Source organism: Bombus terrestris, chromosome 3 (assembly GCF_910591885.1).
Source record: "Bombus terrestris chromosome 3, iyBomTerr1.2, whole genome shotgun sequence".
Classification (NCBI taxonomy): domain Eukaryota; kingdom Metazoa; phylum Arthropoda; class Insecta; order Hymenoptera; family Apidae; genus Bombus; species Bombus terrestris.
Window position 1 is genome coordinate 10,121,357 of NC_063271.1, and position 13,892 is coordinate 10,135,248.

Consider the following 13,892-nt stretch of genomic DNA (forward strand, 5'->3'; position numbering starts at 1 on the left):
AGATTGAACAATACAGTAAGTTAGAAATACCAAATTTCAAAAATGTCAGGGATCAACAGGTTTCATTAAAACTCTTCGCAGATTATTTCCGTAAGAAAGGATCCTCAGAGCGTCGTTCTAGCATAATATTTTGTTATCTGGATATTACATAAAACACAGAATTTGAATTTTATTTTACAACACGTATCGTACAACATGTACGAATTTTAAACGCTGTGTAATATTTGGCGAAATACGGCGTCATTCGTAACAGGCGAGTATGTTCTACTTGACGAGACATGGGGTCAACCGTCGAAAAGATAATAAATGATATGGGGTGAAAGCAAATAAATGTCACGGATAACTATCTGGAATACAGGAGTTTTAGAGCGACAATTATCCAAACTAACTGCTAAATAAACAAGTTTTTATAAGCTGTTTTCAGACAATTGATTCGAGAAGAATCAAAACTACGCGAAATATAGAAAATAACACAATCCGTTTTAGATACAACGAAATGATTCCTTCCAAAATAAATGAATGTATTCCATCTGTCTCGTTTTGTTCTATCGCTCATTTTATTCCAATCCATCGCATCTGCATGTCTTCATTCATATCAATATTGTCTGCAAAAAGAGTACATGAAACTAATTTGGCTCGCATTGTCATTTATATGGTTACATGACATATTCTCAGAGCGTTTAAGTGTAGTTGGTACGATTTTTCACGTTTTGCACAACAAAGGAATTTTAAATCAAATCCTTTATAAAATCGTAAAACTCCCATAACATTGTCGCCAGCAATTAATAGATAATAATACGACGCAATAAATTTTTCCTGTAACGTCTCTTAAAAGATTCAATTACCGTCTGCATTACTGACTGCATACCTTAAATAATTATGCGTTACAGTATCACTTTCAATTCCTAAAATTTCGCTTGTGGAAGAATGTGATGGCGCATTAGCCAACATTCCGAGAATAATTGGGCAGAAATAACTTGTTCCGTCCAAAAAAACAAAACATTCAGAGAACTGTAACAGCCAAAACCATTCCATTCAACATTCGTAGGAATATTTTTAAATTTCTATACACATCGTAGTTTAAATAGGAGATTTCCTAATCTTGTAATTCTTCAAATTAGTGGAGTATAACTGTTCGATTGGACTTAGTATTGGGATCCTGACTCAGAACATTGAAGAATGATTTACACATAAAATGCTAATTGGGAATTTTTTGCGTTCGGTATAAAACCAGTCAGCGCGGATGCCGCGGAAGTAGTTTCGACAGTCTCGTGTAGTCATTCAAACGGGAACGTCGATCGGAGGGTTAATATCGGCATTAGAAACGGTTAGTTCAGTATTGTTCGTGACTTCGAATCCTTAACTTTTCCACCAGACTTGGCGTAAGAACAGTTCACCTTCAGAGAATAGAATCGCACTGAAGCTCTTTTTTATGATACCATCTTCTCCACCAGACGTGGAGTAAAGAAGCTGTCTCATATCTGCTTATTCGAAGAAAACAGACATTTCTGCTGAGAAAATCGTCAAGAAAAACTAGAAAATCATATCTTCTTCCAATTAAGAAAATAAACTTTCCAACTTATAACGCCGGTGGTACTCAATGCGAGGAGTTGCTTTGTTCAACGCTTGATACAATGGTTCAACGATTGATCGTCAGAACGCGCATCGCAGTCGTCTGTCGATATTCCTGTATATATCATCCTCAGAGCGTATTGCGCCAAAGTTTTCCTGCGCCAAATTGTAAACAGAACACAACTTCCAAGGTTCTTTTGACGAAACTCTTAGCACAAACGTCTGCAGTATCGCGTTCCATCGTTACATTTTCTGTTAGAGTTTTAGTTTTTTTAAATGAATTAAAAAATGTACGTGGGAAATGGCCCCATTTTGCTGTCCTTCTCGCCTTGGTTCACACATATTTCAATATTTATAATATTAACAACAATACATATCACTCTACTCCTGCAATGAGGTAACTGCTATTATAAAAGCATGAAACAATCGCAAAGTGTTTATCAAAATTGGCACATTTCGGGGGCCGATAGTTCTAGGAAGAAAAACTTAGCAGGTTCGGTACTAAGTCACAAAAATCTACTACCATCAAATACCGACCGAGAAAAACGGCAAAAAATTATAAATTTGCTAAACAGAGTATCGGCATGTGGATAATTGAAGTGTTCAGTCAACCACGTGCGGATCGCAGCCGCGCTACTAGAATAATTAAATTGGGGTTCCATAACTGAGCAATAATCAATAAGATGAAATATTCGAAACCATTTACGGCGTCCTACGTTATAAATTGTGCGTTCCTTGATGGATACGGCTAGTCTTGCGAGATCATCTTAGAAAATGTTGGTACCCAATAGATGAACTGAACATTTCATTCATATTATAGCAGTCATACACTTGATCGACCATAGTATCGAAAGTGCAACAATGTACTTCATCATATAAGAGAGAATAATGGTCATTAGTATGGTTGACCATTTTCATCAATTGAGAATTTCAATAATCCGAGTGCAAATCCTGTTCCAGAGCATGCTGTACGGAAAAATTTCGTCGCGGATATGGTTATCCCTTTTATCATTAACAAGCTTTTACGTGTCAATACAAGCGATCACGCTAGACCCAGTGACCATGAGACAGGTACTTCCAGCGTACGCGGTTTTGGAAAATGCTGATCTTCTAAATTCCAGCAGATGTCGGACGCAGATAGATGAATTTCGAAATGCGGTGGATAACCAGATACTTTGGGCTCTAAGAGGTTAATAGAACTTTTAAGATATATACCCGAATTCGGTTTCGCGTAGCTACCGCCAGTCAATTACAGCGAAAGGAAAGAAGGAGGCAAACTAAACGAAATACGTTTAACCGACCGTGATTCAAAAAGATGTACACCGTGTTTGCGATTGTGCTTCGTGACATGTTCTCGATGAACACGTTTATAACGCGGAAAATTAGAATCAAAAACAATAGAAACAACTCCTGTGCAACTGCGACGATTCTTCTGATTACGATACCATCACGTTACGTCGCGATGGTGTAAGATGCGTAATTTTACATCCAACCAACTCTCAACCTTGAAACGTTCTGAGCGCGTTGCGTTGTAAAAGCTGCGATCGTCGTCATCACTGTTTCCCTCGTCAGCTGATGCTGTTGGTTTCAAACGGTGCGCTTAATTTTTCCACCACCTCAGATCCTTATCGCTAATTACATCACGAGCTGTTTCCAATGAGATATCATGTGTGTTTTAAGCGTTGGATACCAGTGGTGCACCATCTGATGGATTTGTCAACGGGAATAATCATTGGTTAGGGGACCAACAAAGTTGCAAGCTTTTCTCTGAAAATCGCACGGTATTACAATCAGAGCAAGTACAAAAGAACAATTCGATATACCGGAACCCGAATGAAGAGTATTCACCTTTTGAGTTTCGTTTTTTTATTGCACGTGCGCGGCATAATAGCACTGTGCAATATCATGTAGAAGTGGAAGACGAAGTAAGCAAATGGATATTTTAGTTTTTGTATTTCGAATGTATATCTCTAACGATTCAAGTTGCAATGCGAATTACAATTAGTACGTAGCCAGTTTATGCAGACAATTAAGAATTTATCCCATTAAAACAATATCGATATATGATATCATTAACATTAAAATATTTCATGAAATTTTTACGATCACGACGGAAAATCATAAATTTGAAAAACTGCGCCCATTTTAGGATTTGGTCACGCTTGGACTTTGCTTACCGGCGTCCTGCAGCATAGGCGATGTTGCCACTATGCTTGATAAAGTACTTCGTAATGAAACATTTTTCATTGGAAAACTTTTTAATATACACTTCAAGTTGATCGAAGTCTCCGATTTGGAGAATGATCATCAATGGCTACTCTCTGCGAAAATGATATCCATCATGTACGTAAACTTCAAGCTGCTAATTGAAAACTCGAATTTTTATCTAGCCAGATATATATTACATACGTCGAGATATGCATCCGATAAAATACCACCTATGAACTTTAAAATTCTGATTACAGAGGAGTTTTGCTATCATTGTGTGCTACCGTAATAGCGGCCACATTATACGACGTTTTCGTCCATCGCAAGCGTTTAAATAAAGAAAGGGAAAAGTTTACGTTCGAAAGTAACAAGGCGATAGGTAAGCTACATATACAGTGACACATGATATCAACTACTACTTAACACAAAACTGCGCTCATAAATAATTAAGATTGGAAACAATCTTAATTATTCGAGTTGGAATGGGAATCATGTGAATGTATGTAACGTACGGTTAACTTTGAATAGAATTGGAGAACATAAAAGAAGAGAAACGCGAAACCGACAATAAGGAACCGACACTCCCCGAGTTAAGGCGGCCGAATCGTATCAGCAAACATCTTCTGTGTTTTTCATTTCTCACCAATGTAGAGGAAATATTAAAACCGGGAAAGAATGGTGATAATTTGCGAGTATTTTACGGATTGAAAACGTTAACAATGGCATGGATTATTATGGCGCACGTAGTGGTGTTCGCATTTCATGTTACGAGTAAGAAACGACTTTTAACGATGTTTTAAGTTTACTATGCTGATCCGATTTCCGATCTACCATGTATTTTTTTAATGCAGTCACTCATGTATACAGGTAACCCATGGGTTGAATATGTAATGGCTCAAAATGTACTCTTTCAAATCATATCCAACCCCACATTCACGGTGGATACATTTTTCTTTATGAGTGGTTTTCTGTTGTCGTATATGTTTCTGAGGGAACGACGAAAATATCAGGGAATTCCGTCTATAGCAAAAAGGATGAACGAATTTTTTCAAATGATTGTCATAAGATATATAAGGTATAATATAGTATCAATGCTTAATTAGTTCTATCGATGAGATTTCGATAATAATAAAATAAATATATTAACTTCGAAGGCTTACACCTGCATATTTCGTCGTTATATTGATAGCAATATTGAATTTTACCTGGCATGATCATGTCTCAGCGCTTCTTCCCTCTGAGCATCCAAATGTTAAGTGTTCCAAATATTGGTGGACTAACATACTTTACATCAACAACTTCTATAGGTGGGATGAGCTAGTACGTATCCTTTCTCATATAATTTATTGCATTGTTCGCGTTACTACAAAAGAATTCGTTTCGAAGAGAAATACTGTTTGCAGTGTCTCACATGGAGTTGGTACTTGCCCAATGATATGCAGTTCTTCGTATTTGGCAGTTTTCTTCTAACTTTATCGATCACGTGAGTTTGTAATTTCGTTCTTTAATTCCTTAGAACCTAGTTTTACCCGGGCTATAAATTGGCTGTTTCAGACATTACAATATTGCCGTGGGTATAGGCATTGTTACGCTAGTTTCATCGATAGGATCACTAGTTTACATGGGATACACTCTTAATTACCAGCCTACGTAAGCATATAAAATGTTTAACATTCTTTATAACATAAGAAATTTGTGAATATAATTATATTTATTTTCCTAGAATTGACAAACTATATATGACGTTGACATACATTTATATACGACCGTGGTGTAGAATACAGCCATATCTCATAGGAATGGCCACATGTCAACTTCTTTCAAAATGGAATTACAAATTGCATTTATCAAGAGTAACGTATACTGTTTGTTCGTTAGACTTATATTTCTCTGCATGTTTCAATAATGTGATTGAATTTATGTTTCAGAAAGGCTTAATCGTTGGTTGGTCCTTGGCAATTTTATGTAATTGTTCGATTCTCTTCGGACTCACGAACAAGAACATATCCTTAGATTTATCCGTTCTTTATTTGGCCCTCAGTAAAACAGGCTGGGCATTAGGCATTGCCTGGCTCGTAGTTGCATGCACTACGAATAATGGCGGTAAGTCGACATTTTTCATATCACTGAATAATATGTTAATGTCATTGTTCTTACTGTAAAAATACTTTTTGTCAAATGCGAAATAGTTAATGTATTGCAAACTACACCCAAGTATACTTGTTACGTTGGCAGGTATCGTAAACAAAATCTTATCGCTAGATATTTTCGTCGTTTTGGGCAAATTAACATATGGTGCTTATCTCCTTAACCCTGTTATTATATTTTTGGCTTACTCTTTAAATTATTATGCTTTCTACTTTAATATTGCCACGGTTGTAAGTATAATGAAATTATTTCGTTCGGACAATTTCGACGTAATATTAGTGTCATGAAATAACGTTTCTGCTTTTCAGGGCATTTACGGCGTTGCAATGATTGTTTGTACCTTCAGTGCTTCTATTCTGTTATCCGCAACAATCGAAATGCCGTTTGTATCACTTCTGCGATTATTTATTAGTGCGCGAAAAAGAAGTTTGTAACAATAACTTAGTCTGAATCGTCCAATTAGTAAACTTATGACAGGAAGTTAGCCTATCATGTGTCGAAATATTGAAAAATTTATCTTTCTGTCAGTGACCTCTAAACTTAATGTAATTGACTGTATACTATCATTTCATGGTTCGCTATTCATAATGTAGTGTGATTTATTAAAATACCATGGAAGAATAATTAGTTAAGAGAATCACTTGCGCAGAGGTTATCCACGTTCTTCTTTATTAACCAGGATATTGTACATAAGAAAGTGATTTGGAAGACGAAAAGAAGCTCATACACAAATAAATATAGATCACTGAAAGAGGAAAAAGTTTTTTCCGCACAGTACACAGCGACCTATAAAAATTTGTAAAAGCGTATCTATATAAATGGATGATAATATAAATATACAATATGATATAAAGTATACGATGGAATTCTGCCTCGGTGTATTAAATTTGGTCCACAATAAAGTATGCAGGACGTTAGGATGCAACACAGACTGAGCAATACAACAATAGGTAAAAATACCAAATTTCAGAGACGTCACGGATCAACAGGTGTCTAATCGAAACTCTTCGCAACTCATTTCCGTGAGAAGCAATCCTCAATTTCGGTTAGCGACCTCAAAGCGTCGTCCTAGCATAATATTTTTTTTATCCGGATACTACATAAAACGCAGAATTTGGCCATTATTTTACATTGTATTGTACAACATATTATATAATTTAATAAGTTTTATTTAGTTAAAATAATAAGTATTAAACTCTGTGTACTATTTGACGAAATAGGGCGTCATTCGTAACAAGCGAGTATGTTCTACTTGACGTGACATGGGGTCAACCGTCGAAAAGATAATAAATGATATGTGGTGAAAGGAAATAAATGTCACGGATAACTATCTGCAATACAGGAGTTTTAGAACGTCAATTATCCAAACTAACTGCGAAATAAACAAGTTTTTATAAGCTGTTTTTCAGACAATTGATTCGAGAAGAATCAAAACTACACGAAATATAGAAAATAACACAATCCGTTTTAGATACAACGAAATGATTCCTTCCAAAATAAGATCCTACTTCAAATTGTAAACAGAACACGACTTGCAAGTTTCTCTTGATGCAACTCTTGGCACAAACATCTGCAGTATCGCGTGGCATCGTTGCATTTTCTGTCAGAGTTTTAGTTTTCTAAATGAATTAAAAAATGTACGTAGGATATGGTCCCATTATGCTGTCCCTCTCACCTTGGTTCACACATATTTCAATATTTATAATATTAACAACAATACATATCACTCTACTCTTGCAATGAGGTAACTGCTAATGTAAAAGCACAAAACATCCATAAAGCTGAACCCCCGCGATTTTTTCAAAATTGGTTCATTTCGGGAACCGTTCGTTCTAGGAGGAAAGCTTAGCAGGTTCGGTACTACGTCACAAGAATCTATTACGATCAGATACTGACCGAGAAAACCCGAGAAAATTCAAAATTTGTTCAACAATGTATCAGCGTGCTGATAATTGACGTTTTCGGTAAGCCACGTGCCGATAACAGTACTGCAATAATTTAATTGGGGTTCCGTAACTGGGCGATAATCAATAAGATGAAATATTCGAAACCATTGTCGGCGTCCTACGTCATAAATTGTGCGTTCCTTGTTGAATACGACTAGTCTTGACGCGATCTTCTTAGAAAATGTTGGTACCCAATAGATGAACTGAACACTTTATTCATGTTATCGTGGATATGGTTATCCCTTTTATCATTAACAACGATTTACGTGTTGACCCAAGCGACCATGCTAGATCCAGTGACCATGAGGCAGGTACTTCCAGCGTACGCGGTTTTAGAAAATGCTAATCTTCTAAATTCCAGCAGATGTCGGGCGGAGGTTTATGAATTTCGTAATGGTGTTGATAACCAGATACTTTGAGGTCTAAGAAGTAAACAGAACTTTTAAGGTAGTGTAAATGAATTTCTGCTGCCAGTCGATTGCGTACAAAAGAAAGGATAAAACAAATCATATTAAATATATAACACATAATCGTATAACCGTTACATACCAACGTACAACCATAAACGGATATAGAATTCGAATAACTATACACCGTGCTTGCGGCTGTGTTTCGTGACATGTCGCGTCCCTTGTTTGCATGTAAAACGCATTTACACCATGAAAAATTAATATCAGTAAAAGCAAGTTATGCAACCGCCATATTTCTTCTAGCGACGATTATGTCGCGGTTGTATCAACTACATAAATTTAAGTCGAGTTGTACCTCGACCCTGAGACTTTCTTCGCACCTTGCGCAAGAAACTAATTCCTTCGTTTGGAGTAGGTAAAGGCGAAGATCATAGTCGTAGCTGTTTTTCTTATCTTAACGAACTGAACTTTTTGGCTTTAAACACGAAACGCTAAATTCTGCATTCAACTTGCTTACCGCTTAAAATCCTTATTGCGAATTGTATCATCAGATGTTTTTAATGCAGTATCATATATTCTTTAAGCTTTGGACACCAGTGGCGTGCCACCCGGCGGATTTACGAGTGGACACAATTATTGGTTAGGAGATCGTATGGGTTGCACCATTCTCTTTCAAAATCGTACGCTGTTTGTCTCGGAGGGGAAACGAAAGAACAATACGATATATCGCAACCCGAATGAGGAGCATCCACCTTTTGAGTTCCGTTTTCTTATTGTGCGCATGCGGTACAGTAGCGGAGAGTGTGAATCGGGAAGTTGATAGCCGAGTATGATAATAAGACGTACGACAATATTGTAATCAGATTGTTGTTTTGAATATGATTTGTTAAACCAAAACATCATTTCTTGTGCTTCCTCCAAGATCTACTAAATTACTACATATATACTATTTGTTATTGCACCTACGTTTCTGTGTATCTATCAATAACGCGATTAAACCAATCTTTTAGAAATTCTTAATGCTTGGTTGAACCTTGGCAATTCTGAGTAATTGCTCGATTCTATTTACACCCGTGAGCCAAAACATGTTCTTAAACTTAGCCGTTCTTTATTTGGCCCTCAGCAGAACGGGCTGGGCACTGGGTATTGCCTGACTAGTAGTTGTACGCACCACGAATCATGGAGGTAAGTTGATATTTTTCAATTCACTTATTAATGCTGTAGTGTTATCTCTCCTGTTGCGAAAATATCCTTTTTGCAATGCGAAGTATTTAACGTTTTATAAACTTCAGCCCACTATATGTGTTATTTTCGCAGGTATCGTGATAACAACATCCTATCGCTGAATTTTTCCACTTCAGTAAAATATCGTATGCTGCTCATCTCCTGAACCAGTTTTTATGTCAACTTATTCTTCAAATTATTATCTCTTTCACATTCAGAGCGTCACGCTTTCAAGTATAATGAAACGATTTCGATGTAATATTAGTAGCATGAAATAACGTTTCTTTCTTTCAGGGTACTCTGTTCGTTGCAATGGTTGTTTGTAGTTTCAGTGCTTCTATTCTGTTATATGCAACAACCGAAATGCTGTTTATGTCACTCCTGCGATTGTATAATAATGCACGAAGAAAAGCGAAGCGAAATAATTCTTTCCGAATTTTTCGCGTTTGTTGTAGATGTATTTATGATGGTGATTATTATTACAAACGTATAAAAATCTACGGGAAATGTTCCGCATACCCGTTAAATAAAGATATGTTAAATATACAAAAATATAAGCGAAACGAAAATCGTAATTAGAAAGTGTGCATTAAACTCAAACGTATTGAGAACCTGTCGACTTATTCGACACAGATAGTCGCTGAACTACGAAAATACCGGGTATCTGTTCGTGTCGCTGTAATGTTCATCAGTATGATCATTCCTTTAAAATGCGTTTTTAGAGTTACATATCACTTGCATTAAGTTTATAAGTAAAGCTGAGCTATTCCTTCTTTACATAAGTACTTACATAAGCACTGAAAAACCTTTCATGATTTTGTAATATGGAAGTAATATTAACATGGCAAAAACTGTGAGTTGTAAAAAGTCATGAATATTAGAGGAATATTAAGAGTAAAGCACAATTCGTAGTTTTTAAATTGTCCGTCCTGTTCTATTCTAACTGCCTGAATAATGTACTAAAGTTTTGTGACTTCTAGCTTTAATTAATCAACACTATTAATATTCATCTAAAAAATCGACAATGACTGAGTATGAAGACCGCTACGATGAGAAATTAAAAGTTCGAGGCACCTACCTTAGGCGAAGCATCAAGACGAGTGAAAATGTGCCAAGAACAAGATGGACATCAGGAATTTTAGGAAAAGAATAATTTCCATCAAAGTTATGAAAACGGAGATGAATTTTATTTTCTGAATTCAAAGATTCGTAAATTGTGGGCTTATGAAAATTTGCAACTTTCATAACTCAAAAGTATGATCTTTTTAGAATTGATGAACTCGGAAATTCGGAACCTGGAAATTAGAAAATTTGGGATATCGAAATTTATAAAATCGGAAAATTTATCGCTGCGGTATCGCTGTTAACATCGCTGCGTCATTCATGTAACCGAATATTTATATTTATATTTTTATGTATATTTATATTTGGTATCAAATCCATAGAACAAATCGAAAATTCATTTTACCCATCATGCTATTAATCTCTGAACCTGCAACGTTATGTTAGAGAAGTGGTACGTCCTTCGGAACAAACATAAAGAACAAGTGCATGAAACGTACGTTCTTCGGGTTACAAGCGACAAACACTTTCTTTTCTTCGTCGCATTCGCACGTGCAGACGTATTTTCTGGAAAAAGTCCAGAAAATGATTTGATATTTTAAAACAATTCCATAAATCTGGAACGAAATATCTGCTTAAAATCTTCAAATGCGTATGGGCCCACGTAGTCTTTCTCAGCAGCTGGAGGAAAGCAGTTGTTGTATCGATCCTTAAAAACATACCAACCACTACATAAGTTCATCCAAGATAGACTACGACTCGACAATATACGGCCCTGCCAAACCACCTATATTAAAAGCAATAAAACATTGCTTTAAGGTTAATTAGAGGGGTACATCGAACATGCAAAGTCAACAGTATCCTCTTCGAAACCAAATATATGGCACTATATCGACGAAGGTAGTTTCCAAGTATAAAACACGCTCTGAAAGTCCCCTCTACATCACACAACAAAGTATATAACTATATGTATATTAACAGATACAAGGAACTATGCGACAGGAGCGAGCAGACAAAGGAAAGCAAAACGGAACAATGTTTTCTTAGATATATGCTCCGAATGAGCTACTGTCGCGTGATGGTTACACACGTTGTATGAAAAACAGAAATTTGTTATGCTAATAATTATACAACCAATATACGTTGAAAAATACCAATATACCATTTGAAAAACATCATTCTTCTAAATTCGAGTTGACGTCGAACATAGATAGTTAAATTTCGTAATGCTGTGAATAACCAGATACTTTGGGGACTAAGAGATAAATGGAAGGTTCAAGATACCTTGACAAACTTCGCTCGACGAAGTTACTGTAAGTAGATGACGATTGCGGAAAGAAGAAGGCAAATTAATCGAAATACGCATAATCTATCAGGATTCAACAAATTATACAGTTGGTTAAACTCAAAAAACATGAAAATAATTCTTGTGCAACCGCGTCAGTTTTCCCGAAGCCAATTATATCGCGTTACGTTCGCGATTGTGTCATATGCATAATTTTTCATCGAATCAACCGTCGAAACAGAAGCATGGGCTGCGTAAAAATGACGACATTTGTCGCCGAAGTGCATCTCTTTTCACGATCAGTTGCTTCCATTACAGAATCATGTGTTTTTCAAGCGTTAGACACCAACGACGTGCCACCCAGGGAATTTGGCAACGAGCACAATTATTTTATAGGAGATCGTCTGACTTGCTCCAAAAATCGCACGCCATTTCTATGACAGAAAGTATGAAAGAACAATTCGATATACCGGAACCCGAACAAGGAACATCCGCCTTTTGAGTTTCGACTTTTTATTGGACATATGCGGCACAATAGCGCTGTGCAACATCGCATAAAATAGAAAACGAAGTAGGTACATGGATATTTCATTGTTTGCATGTGGAATCCATATATCCAACGATTCGAATCGCAATGCTACTTGTAATCAATATGTAATCATCAATATAATTTATACAGCAAATTAACGGTGTACCTCATTAAAACAACCCATGACATTTATTTACGACCTTTCACGATTGCAATGAACTATTAGAGATTTGAGACATTGCGCTTTTTTCAGAATTTGATGACGCTTGGAGTTTGCTTATTTGCATTCTATATCAAACGCGATGTCGTCACTATGATGGATGGAGTATTCCATAATGAAACTCTTTTCGTCGGAAAACTTTTTTTACAGACTTGAAGCTGATCGAAGTCTCCGATTTCACGGACGATCAACAATAGCTTTTCTCTACGAAATTCCAAGTTCGTTATTGAAAGTTCGAATTCTTGTCACCGATTGGCATATACACGCTATATATCGCGATCTGCTTCCGATAAAAAATCGACTAGAAACTTAAAACTTTTGATTACAGAGGATTTTCATTACTTTCATGTGTTGCCATCATAGCAGCCACGTTTCGATTATTTAAATTATTATTCGGAAGTAGCTGTGCTTACGATACGCTTGGTTATTGAGAACACGATAGACGTGAAAAATTAAAAACATTGTCACCATTGAGAAAAGGAGCTTTCCCGCGGAAGCTGGTATCATAAAATTGCTTAGGATGATTCCTACGTTTTGGTCGTTTCGAATGGAACAATCGTTACTTTCTTTTGGACATTGAACAGATGAAATTGTGATTGGACAAATTGTGGAGGAAGGTGTACTGCGTGTATTTTATAAAAATTTGCACTGCGGTGTGCCATCTTAACATCTTGATCAACAAGATGCAAGGGTACAAAACAAAGGAAAAAAGATGATAAACCGAGCAGAGATCGAGTCGACAAGATTTCAATCAAGCTCTGTGGATGTTCCTCAAAAATGTAAAATACAATGAGGAATTTGAACAATCCTAAAAGCATACTTGGCAATTAGAAAACAGCGCGATCTTGTTGATCAAATAAAACGCATCCATGGTTAATTTTTTTATGTCCGTTTGAGGAACCAGTTCGACGAATACGAATCTAAGAAACGAGCGTCCATTACGAGTAAAGGCTCTTGCGTTGAAGGAGTGTGTCGACCAAGGAAAAGATTTTTATTTGTTACGCGTGAATTACGTGACGGTAAAAGTCGATGAAATAACAAGCCGGTCAAAGACTTTACCCAGCCAAGCGTATGAAAGTGGAATATTAATTGACCGTAACCAGCGAATGTAAAATCTAGCGAAGAAGCGTTAAACGCAAGACCGCGACCAAATTTTTAAAAGAAAACAGATCGCGAAGGTGCTTGATATATTTTCGATCGGAAAAATGACATAAGCTGGAAACAATAGTAGGTCTGTATCTTACAATTCCTTACGTATCCCTTTCACTGTCAGTGATAGAATCTCACA

The 13,892-nt window shown here is 36.4% G+C and overlaps 2 protein-coding genes across 8 annotated transcripts in view; one reads left to right on the forward strand and one right to left on the reverse strand.

Moving 5' to 3' along the window:
• Positions 1 to 13,892, reverse strand: part of LOC100642239 (monocarboxylate transporter 10) — a 310,901-nt gene that overhangs the window by 181,308 nt on the left and 115,701 nt on the right. The window lies entirely within an intron of this gene.
• On the forward strand, positions 2,545 to 6,362 carry LOC110120329 (nose resistant to fluoxetine protein 6-like). Its single transcript, XM_048414729.1, has 13 exons — positions 2,545 to 2,761; positions 3,253 to 3,497; positions 3,722 to 3,915; positions 4,038 to 4,159; positions 4,309 to 4,551; positions 4,648 to 4,855; positions 4,935 to 5,100; positions 5,184 to 5,263; positions 5,335 to 5,430; positions 5,504 to 5,633; positions 5,709 to 5,883; positions 6,016 to 6,158; positions 6,237 to 6,362. The coding sequence occupies exons 1-13, from the start codon at positions 2,635 to 2,637 to the stop codon at positions 6,360 to 6,362; spliced, it is 2,055 nt and encodes a 684-aa protein (XP_048270686.1). The 5' UTR covers positions 2,545 to 2,634.

What these genes read in the sequence shown, in the direction of transcription:
- LOC110120329 (XM_048414729.1), top strand. Translation starts at nt 2,635, where the DNA reads ATGAGACAGGTACTTCCAGCGTACGCGGTTTTGGAAAATGCTGATCTT. An exon ending in GTTCGCATTTCATGTTACGA is followed by an intron (nt 4,552 to 4,647) that starts GTAAGAAACGAC and finishes TCATGTATACAG; the next exon opens with GTAACCCATGGGTTGAATAT. An exon ending in ATGCACTACGAATAATGGCG is followed by an intron (nt 5,884 to 6,015) that starts GTAAGTCGACAT and finishes TTACGTTGGCAG; the next exon opens with GTATCGTAAACAAAATCTTA.